The 12161-nt window shown below is 42.5% G+C and overlaps 1 protein-coding gene across 1 annotated transcript in view; it reads right to left on the bottom strand.

Annotated features, from left to right (window-relative positions):
- Window positions 1-5500, bottom strand: part of LOC135093153 (cell surface glycoprotein 1-like) — a 22311-nt gene extending 16811 nt beyond the window's left edge. Inside the window, exon 1 of the mRNA XM_063992070.1 lies at window positions 5351-5500. Coding sequence (XP_063848140.1) covers window positions 5351-5362 — 12 coding nt within the window. The 5' untranslated portion in view covers window positions 5363-5500. The remainder of the gene's footprint in view (window positions 1-5350) is intronic.
- Between the last annotated feature and the right edge of the window lie 6661 nt (window positions 5501-12161).

The raw sequence follows: 12161 nt of genomic DNA on the forward strand, positions 1-12161 counted from the left end.
GCACTCTAAATCCCGTGACCCCAAACAACCTCCAGGCAGGCCCGCCACCAGCAGGGTACACACAGGCTTATCTGTAAGGCGCCATTGTCCTCAGCAGGCATCGCTGGTATCAAGATAGTAAACAAGTATTTGAAAAACGTCGCGGCTGCACACCTTCCCGAAATAGAATTGTCGCACCATGGTGTCATTTTGCCAGACGTCACTCGCTTGACTGATCAACAAAGTATCAGATGTCATCTGAAATTGTGTCCTTCAATGTTCATCGTTACTCGCAGTATAAAGTAATGATGAGGTATACGCTACGGCTGCACGTGGCCTCAGCGCTCATCTCCGTTTCACTGACCCTTGAGCCTGCGTTGGACGATGTGCACTAACCCGGGAACACAGCCACTATGACACTTCGTAGGTACGGCCCGGCCTTCCACGGCTTACCTCCTCAGGTTTCTCCAAGCACCATTTTATCTACCAACCCAGTGTAAGGAGGTGTAAAAATGAACTCACTTCTTGGAGTATGTACGTAGCAACACTTTAGGAGATACGTAGGTAACTCAGATGGAAACAAACTGATATGGCCTGAGGAACTACAGAACACTACAGTGAACTCTAATAACAAATAGAAATCGCCTTAAGAAAGAAGGAACTCCACAACGCCAGATGTCATTGTTGTAAGTGAATAGTAATTACTATTACTACGTTCCAGGATGACCCAGTTACCATCAACGAGACAATGAATCCTTTTATTATAAATACCTTGACGACCTCCATCCCGAACGAACTGAATTATGGTGAGGTGTGTACTGTCTTTCCTAACAAGGTCATTAGCCCTCATCTCACCTGTGACCGTGGCTGTCAGTCTTGCTTATTAAACACAACTGTTTGAAATTTTTACTGGGACAGCCTGAGGGCAAACTGATATTATTCATCAAATATCCTACGTCTGTGTCACGGTCATCTCAAGATACTGAATAGGATTGATTCCATGCATCATTTCTGTCGTGGGATGAAGAAAGCCATTCATGTCACCCTCTCTGCTGTATTGTTCTGCTGTTGGTTTGCTTCGTATTTTGAAACACTTTTCGCTGTTTAACAAGGACAACTTTCAAAACTTACTTAAATTATTATATGCGTTGTGTTTTATCATTGATGACACACAATCTATGTTAAACTATGGTTAGAATTTTTAAAACACGCTAGAAAATTCCAATAGCTCCCACTACAGTTTGTTATAGTAATCGAGATAGGATGCCAAAGTGCTCGAGAATGTGATTCCTTACCTAGAAACCCTAGCCTTTGGTTTTACTCCATCTAAAGTTACAAAGCCTACAGGAAAGGGGATTCACTGGGCTGCAATCTACAATTTTCCTTATAAATTTTCATAGATTTGCGTCCACCGTCATCGCTTGGCTGTGAGTGTGAGTGTGACGAGCATAACGGGAATGACCGAGATGGCAGAGATCGGCACCTGAGAGGAACCAAGCGGCGCACGGCTTTCCACAGCGTGTTGTGACGGTGCGGATGGTTGTGGTGGCGGTAACAGAAGTGGAAGTAGTAATGGTTATTGTTGTTGTTGTTATTACTGTAGTAGTAGTAGTAGTAGTAGTAGTAGTAGTAGTAGTAGTAGTAGTAGTAGCAGCAGCAGCAGCAGCGGCGGCAATAGAAGAAGTAATAGTGGAAATAGTAGTAGTAGTTGTGATAATTGTTGTGGCAATCATAGTAGCATCACCAGTAGTAGTAGTAGTAGTAGTAGTAGTAGTAGTAGTAGTAGTAGTAGTAGTAGTAGTAGTAGTAGCAGCAGAAAGCAACAGCAAGCAGCAGCAGCAGCAGCAGCAGCAGCAGCAGCAGTATCAGCAGCAGCAGCAACATAAGAAGTATTAGTGGAAATAGTAGTAGCAGCTGTGATAGTTGTTGTGGCAATCATAGTTACATCACGAGTAGTAGTAGTAGTAGTAGTAGTAGTAGTAGTAGTAGAAGTAGTAGTAGTAGTAGTAGTAGTAGTAGTAGTAGTAGTAGTAGTAGTAGTAGTAGTAGTAGTAGTAGTAGTAGTAGTAGTAGTAGTTGATAGTAATAATAGTAGTAATGATAATAATACATGACGGTAATGATGATATTTATGGTGACAGTAGCAGCAGCAGAGAACGAATCACAAAACACACGGAAACAAAACAAACGAAGTTAAACTTAATTGCTGTGTCACATTGTTATGATGCTGAGATGTTGTAGTGGCCTCGGCTATGCAGCGCTGGAAGATTACAGCAGATTCTAGACCTCATACTGTGTTGCTGAACTGAGACGTTTTGCTTGGTTACCTTACGGTGTTCTGGTTGTGTTTGGGTGCTGAAAGACGGACAAGGGAGACGGAGGTGTTGAGATGCAGTGAGGGAGTGCAAATAGCCTAGGGGAGGGAGGCGAGCAGGGCTGAAAGGGGCAAGTAACGGGCGGTGCGCAGGTCCCTCTCTGGCTACACCTCCTGGCGGGTTGCTACCTCAACACACACACACACACACACACACACACACACACCTGTTTGTTTCGTTTCAGTTAAGGAATATTGATATAATTTTCTTGGTGTGTGTGTGTGTGTGTGTGTGTGTGTGTGTGTGTGTGTGGCTATAACGAAACGCGGAGAGAGAGAGAGAGAGAGAGAGAGAGAGAGAGAGAGAGAGAGAGAGAGAGAGAGAGAGAGAGAGAGAGAGAGAGAGAGAGAGAGAGAGAGAGAGAGAGAAATTGCTCTCTCTCTCTCTCTCTCTCTCTCTCTCTCTCTCTCTCTCTCTCTCTCTCTCTCTCTCTCTCTCTCTCTCTCTCTCTCTCTCTCTCTCTCTCTCTCTCTCTCTCTCTCTCTCTCTCTCTCTCTCTCTCTCTCTCTCTCTCTCTCTCTCCCCGCGTTTCGTTATAGCCACACTTTATAACAAGGCATCGTTGGATCAGTTGCATGACCGGTCATTCTTACTTGACAGGAAAAAATAACAAATAAACCAGTAAGACGATTACATAATACATCTGAACGAATTAAAAGCGGACATGAGTGAATGGAAAGGAGGAAAGAAGCCCATGTGTTGGATGCCGTATTCTTTGTTAGACGTCAGTCATTGAACTTAACCTTGAGAGAGTTTGCTGTGTGATACTGATGATCGAGTGACAGCACGGCCCGGCATCACACACACCACGCCACCACACAACGCAGCACACCACCATACCACCACACACTGCCACACCACCACACAGCGCAGCACGCCACCATACCACCACACACCACACCACTTATCTATCTCACCATGACGCAGCATTACAAGTCGCGCCGTTTGGTGATGCCTTTGTGTAGTGTGATTACTAACTTAATGGTATACTCCCTGCTTATTACTGACAGTGAGGTTCGTATCTTTCTCAGATTTCTTTTTTAGATACACCTGAACAATTTATTACTGTCCCCGTTGTACAAGAGGTGTGTGTGTGTGTGTGTGTGTGTGTGTGTGTGTGTGTGTGTGGCATGTGAAAGGTCTCAGCCTTACACGTTGATCGGACTTTAAGACTTCTGTGCTCTCACTGGGAAGGCAGACCTGGCGATCGTGAGTCCACCACGTGATCTATCATAACCGAAGATCAGAAGAGAGAGAGAGAGAGAGAGAGAGAGAGAGAGAGAGAGAGAGAGAGAGAGAGAGAGAGAGAGAGAGAGAGAGAGAGAGAGAGAGAATTCCCCTCCTCGCATATACACACACTCAGTTTTGAGTTTCCATTACGCGATGCAGCTTATCCGAAAACTTGCAAGTGCACACGAAGGAATGACAGAGTGAAAAACAGGGGGAAGGGAAGGAGGAGGAGCAACAGCAGCTGGCCGGATGTTGGCGATCCCCTGCTGCAGCCTGGCCATCACGCCTCGTCTTCACTTGGTCACCCTCACCCCGCCCTACCACATGCTCACCCCCACTGCTGTACTGTGTGGCCTTTGTGACGCCCAAACATTCACAGTGGCTTTTCACACGAGACGGAGCCCTATCCGTGTTCTCGATGACACGATCAACTTTAAGTTTTCTTATAGTACTTATAGCATAGTATTATAGCATTTGTGGTATTATGTAGTGTTATTACTATTACTAATGTTTTAAAATATTTATATCAGGTGCTTTATGATATATTACTTTGATATAAGGAAAGTAGATGTCACGATAAAAGTTTTTTTTTTCCTAGAAACCATATCATTCTGTAACGTTTTGGCGTCTTATTTCGACCATTGTCAATAGTAGATGCTATTAGGATTTTCTATGGTATTTTTGTGATTCTCATATTCAGCAACATCGATAGAAAAACAAAAAAGAAAAAACACTTGTGACAACCTGGCAAATAAACTCTATAGCCTTTGAAAAGAGTTCTGGTGAGAGCCCGAGGAGTTTCAAAACACGAACCTCAGTGCATGAGACCGGTATCCCCCTGTGATGAGGAGCGATGCCTGTCAGTCATTTTTCCACCACGTCTTCCGTGCAGCATTCATATATTTGCACCTCTTGCATCTTTTTGGAAAGTTGTGCACACATCAGCACCGATATGCTGTAAGTCCTCGTGTCCACCAAGTGTCTCATCTCACATCTTTATATAGTCAGGGGATTATTCAGGCTTATATTTTTAAGCGCTTGGTCCTCTCATCGTGGCCATTTTCAAAGGTTTCAAAAATTACCAGCCGGGTTCTCTCATTTTTTTGTTATTGTTCCTGTTACATAATTTTCGTTAAAGTATCTCGAGAACTATGGAAGTACTCTTGAGAACCGCACTGTCTTCCACTACAGCTCGTTGAAATCTCTCGAGATAAGACGGCGAGACACTTGGAAACAGGGAGCTGAGTGCCATGAATGACACAGATCTCGGCCATGGAATAAAGAAATACGTGGAAGCCAGGCGTTTCTACTGTCACCACCACCACCATTACCACCACCGTCATCACCACCAACACCACCATCATTACTACTGCCACTATCATCACTATCACCATTATCACTGTCATCTGCACACGAGATATTTACGTATCGTCCTCCGAAATCAGAGTAAAAGATGTTAGAGAGAGAGAGAGAGAGAGAGAGAGAGAGAGAGAGAGAGAGAGAGAGAGAGAGAGAGAGAGAGAGAGAGAGAGAGAGAGAGAGACTACTTACAGAAGGATACCTTAAAACGTAATTCACACCATAAAAAAATAATACATTTAAAAGAAAACCAAGACGCGAGAGAATTAAAAAAAAAGTAACACACACACACTCACACACACACACACATACATACAAGGAGAAGCGCCTCGATAAATGGGATGAGTCAGCAGCTACGTAAGAGGAGGCAAAGAAAAAGAAGAGTAGGAGGAAGATGCGTTACTCACTTCTCCTCTCATGGCGTGTTGTACAACAATGCTGCGTCGTCTTCTTCCTCGGTATTATACTTGCAGCTCCTCACAGGTTGCCAAGTACTCCATTACAGCGCCACGCTCCACAGGACTCTCAGCGCTCTCAGTCCGTATTCAGAAACACCTCTCTCTCTCTCTCTCTCTCTCTCTCTCTCTCTCTCTCTCTCTCTCTCTCTCTCTCTCTCACCACGTTGTTTTCAAAGGCTGCAAAAATTATTTCTCGATTTTTCAAGACTTTCTCTTATAAGTAATGTTCTTCTATCAGTAATCTTCTTGATCTGTCACTAGAACCGTTAAAACATCCTCAAAAACCTGTGTAGCTTCAACTAGAGCTTTCAGAGAGTCGTGGAGGTGAGGGCAGAAGTGTTTGAGAAAATACTACACAGTTGCGACCAGTGGAATAAGTCGTGGAGCTCCATTTGTATGTGTGTGTGTGTAGAGAGAGAGAGAGAGAGAGAGAGAGAGAGAGAGAGAGAGAGAGAGAGAGAGAGAGAGAGAGAGAGAGAGAGAGAGAGAGAGCGGGGGGGGGACAGGCTATCTTCTCTCATTTACCGGTTATCTTTCTTTTTTTATGGTGTGTGTGTGTGTGTGTGTGTGTGTGTGTGTGTGTGTGTGTGTGTGTGTGTGTGTGTCTGTGTGTGTGTGCGCGCGCAGGAAAAAAAAAGTGTGGTATTGCCAACAGCCGTTTTTCCTTCCATATTGTCTTCTTTCGTGTTTTCTTGATGTTTTTTTCATCTTTTTTTACTTTTATTCTTTGAGGATTACTTTATTATAGAGCATTGAAATTTCCAAACTGTAAGGAGAAGGAACAGGAAGAAAGAAGAAAATGGGGAGGAGGATAAGGAAAAAGAAGCAGAAGAATGAATTAATGAACGAGTGAAGAGAAGGAAGACGAAGACAAGAATTGCGAAGAAGGAAAAGAAAAGAAAATAACAAGAAATTGACGAGATGAATAAAAGGACCGAAAGAGAGAGAGAGAGAGAGAGAGAGAGAGAGAGAGAGAGAGAGAGAGAGAGAGAGAGAGAGAGAGAGAGAAGAGAGCCAACACTAACAGACCTTTCAACCGGTCATAGCGAGGCTGTTAGTGGGATATAAAGGAACTACCCTATCTGTTGCAGAAGTACTGAGGCAAGAGAAAAGAGCAAAGACAGCGTAAAATTTCAATTGAAAAAAGAAGTGATAAGAAAGATGAAAATAAAAAAAAATAGAAAATAAAAAGAGAACGATGATGAGGATGACAATGAGGAGGAGGAGGAGAGAGAGAGAGAGAGAGAGAGAGAGAGAGAGAGAGAGAGAGAGAGAGAGAGAGAGAGAGAGAGAGAGAGAGAGAGAGAGAGAGAGAGAGAGAGAGAGAGAGAGAGAGAGAGATTTTTAGCATTATCATTTTTTACACACGGGTGAGAAAAGATGCAAGCATTACAAAGATATCAAAATATGCTTATTAATTTCGAAAAGTCTACTATGCGCTGCAAGGTTTCTCTGTACATTTAAAACCTGACGGAAGAAAAATGATCAACTCTTCTTTTACCTGAATCTTTTTTTCCAGCAATCTTAGGTCTGTTAACCATGGCGACGTTCAACCTTGTGATAGTCAAGTAATCATTTACGTCAAATTGTCTAGAATTCTACAGGTTCCCGTTAGATCGCTCATCAGCCTTCAGTTGAATCAGCTAAACAAACTGTGTTCTTTGAGACACTATTTGCATGATTCATCTCGCAATCTGATAGTGATTTTTGTTGCTCCACGCGGAAGGATGAGGAGGTGGGAGAGAGGGAAAAATAAGAGAAAGGACTAAAAAAAAAAAAAAAATGTTGGGATATATATCTCTCTCTCTCTCTCTCTCTCTCTCTCTCTCTCTCTCTCTCTCTCTCTCTCTCTCTCTCTCTCTCTCTCTCTCTCTCTCTCTCTCTCTCTCTCTCTTTTGCCGCAACTCCTCCCAAATACATTGCTAGAAAAGGCCTTCAGAAAATCGCTCAATTAAATTCCAGAAGTGTGGTGATACTCTTCTGAAACAGTTCGTCGTAGGAAAGAAGAGAAATAAAAACAAATATAGAGTTCCATAGGTCACCGGATATACAGTACTTTCCCTAATGTGGATTTAGTAATTGGAACAGTTGACCTTACGTTATCATTTGTCATCAGGCCAACATTTCTTACCATGCTGGAAGTGACTCACATTCACTGCATCATACAACACTGAAAGGTCACTCTGTTATGATTTTCTGTGAATGCTTAATATGTGTGTGTGTGTGTGTGTGTGTGTGTGTGTGTGTGTGTGTGTGTGTGTGTGTGTGTGTGTGTGTGTGTGTGTGTTATCCGGGAGAAGGAAAGATCTAAGTGTTACACGGCATAAATGAGTAATGTGTATTCTTTTGTCGTATCTGATACTCGTCACACTAAGAAATAACAGTATTTATGAGAAAACAAACTAGCATCACCACCACAACCACCACTACCACCAGCCCCACCATTACCACTGCAAGAACAACAACACCGATGACGACAGCGACAACAACAAATATAATAACGACAATAACAACAACTACTATTTTTACTATTACTTCTACTTCTACTACTACTACTACTACTATTACTACTACTACTGATAATAATTATAACAATAAAAGTAGTAGTAGTAGTAGTAGTAGTAGTAGTAGTAGTAGTAATAATAATAATAATAATAATAATAATAATCATCGTAATAATAATAATAATAATAATAATAATAATAATAATAATAATAATAATAATAATAATAACGCATCAATATAAAAAAAAGATACTTAAAAAAATACCAAATACCAAAAAGAAGGAAAGACCACATGAACAATCACATTACACATTATTTTATTCAATACTCCCTCCCTTGACTTCGTGAACAATCATACAAGGTCACCAAGTCGAGAGAGTGCTGAAAGTATGTTGTATTATTGACAAGATTTTTTTTTTTTTTTTTTTACTTATTTGGTGTTATCCAGGTTTTTTTTTTATTTCTTTTATTTTTTCTTTCTATTATTTATGTAGTTATTAGCATTAGTTTTAGTATGTACTAGTGTTATTATCATGATTATTATTAATGATATTATTATTATTATTATTGTTATTTATTATTATTGTTGTTGTTGTTGTTGTTGTTGTTGTTGTTTTGATTATTTTATGGTAGCAGTAGTAGTGGTAGTGGTAGTAGTAGTAGTTGTAGTTGTTGTTTTTTGTTGTTGTTGTAGGGATGGTGGTGGTGGCAGTGATTAATAGTAATGTTATTTATTCCTTTAGATTTTCATCATCACTATTATTATTTTCATTATTATTATCGACTTACTTTACTTAGTCCTCTTCCTACGGCTGCTGGTTAAGGTTCGTGAGTGTCTCTGTGAATCCTGGCCATGGTCTCCTGTTTCCAGCCCAGGTGTCGCCAAGTCATCCCTCCAGCTGCTTCCCTCGCTCACCTTCGCCATGGGAGTTCTTGGCCTTCCTCTCGGTCTTACTCCTGCCACCTCTCAATACATCAGTCTTCCAGGTGTTGTTGTTGTTGTTGTTGTCGTTGTTGCTGTAGTCGTTGTGGTCGCCGAGGTCGTCGCCGTGGTCGTTGTCACACCTGTTACATCCTGCCTAAACGTTCCTCAGCCAGTGTGGGTGTTGGCATTAGCCTTCAGAAGCGCTGCCGGGCGTGCATGAACATTAATTTCTTTGGCCTCATCAGGACCACCACCACGCCTTCTCCTCTTCTCACCGCGTTCATAACAGTTTGTGCGTCTTATCTCGACAACTTTTAACAGACTTTAGCATCACAAACTCACGAAAATTATTGTCAAATGAGATTAGACTCTTCCCCAGTTGGGTGGTTGACGACTGGAGCTGTACAATATATCGTCATTTGTGGGCATAGAGGGTCACCGATCCCTCAACAGTCACAGCCTTCAAAACCATAGATTGGACAAGTATGAGGACTCCGATCCATTACTGAGCTACTATGCAGTATTGTAATAAAACTGATACTCAAATTAATTTGGGTTTATTTTTTTCCTGACGTTGTTGCTTATTTTCTACCACGTGACAGAAGTAGCAGCAGTGATAGTTCTTATTTCTTTCCCTTCAAAATTTCCATGCATATTCTTCTTTTTCTGCCAGCCCTAACTTTTCATTTATTTTTGTATACAATGGACACAAAAGAAAGAAAAGGGAAAAGGCCCAGTGAAGGTGCCAGTTCCCAAAGAGTAGAGCCAGCCCTGCCTAGAGGTGGCTGGAGGTATCCTATTTCTCTCATTGAATGTTAGACCCTCTCTGCTCACAAATGAAGGTATACAGCTCAAGACGTTAACCACCCAACTGGAGAAGTGTTTGATCTCATTTGACAAAAATTTTCGTGAGTTTGTCAATCAAGTGTAAAGCAACTGTCAGCAATAACGTTATAACAATGAATACTCAAAACACTTTTATGAGATCGCCTTCCACCTTTCTTTCAAAAAGCCGAATACATTGAGTTCTTTAAGGTTAAGCCTTTCTCCATAGGGGATAATTCTCAGCTCTGGAATAATTTTAATTAAATGTTTTACTCTTTCTAGCTTTTCAATGTATTTTTTTTTCTTCTTCTTCTTCTTCTTCTTCTTCTTCTTCTTCTTCTTCTTCTTCTTCTTCTTCTTCTTCTCTTCTTCTTCTTCTTCTTCTTCTTCTTCTTCTTCTTCTTCTTCTTCTTCTTCTTCTTCTTCTATTATTATTATTATTATTATTATTATTATTATTATTATTATTATTATTATTATTGTTATTGTTATTGTTATTGTTATTGTTATGTACGTCGGGACCAAAACTGTAAGCAAGATCGCTTCAAAGGGACATTTGATAATACTAATTAATTTTTTTAGCAAGTTTAGCTACCTCTGGAGAGTATTGACTGGACTTGATATGACTGGACTTGATGCTTGATATCAACATTCCAAGATCGTTTTCCCTAGATGTTTGTCATTCTTTAAACAATTAATGTGATGATCATTGCTTCCGAGTATCAGCCTTTTCCTTCTAGGCATTACCGTTAGACGTAATTTGAAATGCATTGACCTAATACGTTAATTGATCGAAAATTGAACGAAAGTTTTCTTTGTCCTGCGCTTTACGTGCGTTGTTACTTTGCTCCTAATTATCGAACCATATAGAAATCTAAATACGTTGTACTACCCACCTGGAATCATCGTCATGGTCAAGAGGAGAAGGAAGAAGAGGGTGGGAGAAGAAAATGAAGAGGGACAGTGACAGGGAGGTGAAGGGAGGACGATTACGAGAAATAGAACAAAATATACAAGGAGAAGAGAGGAAATGATAGGGAGACAGAAGAGGAAAAGAAAGAGAAAGAAAATAAAAAAAAATAGAAGGGGAAGGAGGCGAATGGGAATGAAGAGGAGGAGGAGAAGGAGGAGAGAGATGAGAAAGAGAGTAGGAAAGAGTTGAAAACAAAATAGACAACATCCATCTCTCTCTCTCTCTCTCTCTCTCTCTCTCTCTCTCTCTCTCTCTCTCTCTCTCTCTCTCTCTCTCTCTCTCTCTCTCTCTCTCTTTTATTGATACATAATACACCATTTTTCATGTTGGGGATTGTACAGGTTAAAGGAGATATTTTGGGTACCCACTATCCAAAAAAACCCACCCAATTGTCTAAGTTAAGATCTTATATTTACTGTACAAATGTCACTGTCACTCGTGAGGCCGTACCAAAGCGTCACTGTCGCACACGAGGCCTAACCACAGCTATACTCTATTGACGTGTCACTGTTACTCATTGGCCGAACTTCTAATATCTACACCCGTGTCACTTTCACGCATTTCACGAAACCACTCGTTCAATAATACTTTGAATTTCTGGCCTCCGCACGCTGCAACACTAAGGTCGTTCGGGCACTTGTCCGAGGCCAGAAATATATTCCACCACTGCACATACTTTTGCTTGAACTGTCTTTGGTGGTGGGTGGAATGAGACCGTGGAGTAGCCAGGGCTAAGGATGCCGTGGAGGTGGCTCTAGTGAGCACCTCAGCACGGCGTGGAGGCAAGCGGAGTTCCTGCAGGTGGGGTGAGGCCCGCCACGTCCCTGCGGTGCTGCAGGTTGTGCAGGCTGTGGAGGCCGACCTGCTGCTCGGGAAGGCCGTCCTCTATCAGCCTTTCTGCCCTCCGCTGAATCTTGTCCAGGACAGTGAGGTGGGAGGGCGCCGCTCCGCCCCAGGCGAGGCAGGAGAACTCGAGAGAGGAGCGGATCTCGGCTTTGTGCAGCAGTTCCCGTCCCCTGCTGTCCAGGAATCCGGTCATCCTTCTGAGGCAGGCCAGCTTCCCTGCTGCTGACCTGGCGAGCTGAGTTATGTGTGCCTAGTAAGTCAGCTTGCTGTCAAACGTGACTCCCAGGATCTGCAGCTCCTGCTGAGGCGTCAGTTGCGCCCCATTGAGGGTGGAGCGGATGTCATACGCCGACCTGGACACCACGAGCAGCTGTGTTTTTTGGGGGGCAAAAGTGACTTGCCATCTGCGTCCCCAGTCCTTCAGGCGGCGTAGTGTGGTGTTCAAAAGGGCCGTCACCTCTTGTTCTTCCCCTAGCGAGAAGGGCAGGGACAAGGTGACGTCATTGGCATGAGCGCGGGCGCTCGGAACGAGGTTAAGGGTGTCATTGACATACGAGTACACGTTCCAGAGTAATGGCCCAGGCACGCTGCCCTGTGGAACATCTGCGCCTATTTTCACTGGGGAAGATTGCTGCCCGTTGTGGACTACTTGCATCTCCCCCTCGTGCAGGTATAAGAAGAGTCTCT

The sequence above is a fragment of the Scylla paramamosain genome, chromosome 42 (genome assembly GCF_035594125.1).
Source record: "Scylla paramamosain isolate STU-SP2022 chromosome 42, ASM3559412v1, whole genome shotgun sequence".
Taxonomy (NCBI): domain Eukaryota; kingdom Metazoa; phylum Arthropoda; class Malacostraca; order Decapoda; family Portunidae; genus Scylla; species Scylla paramamosain.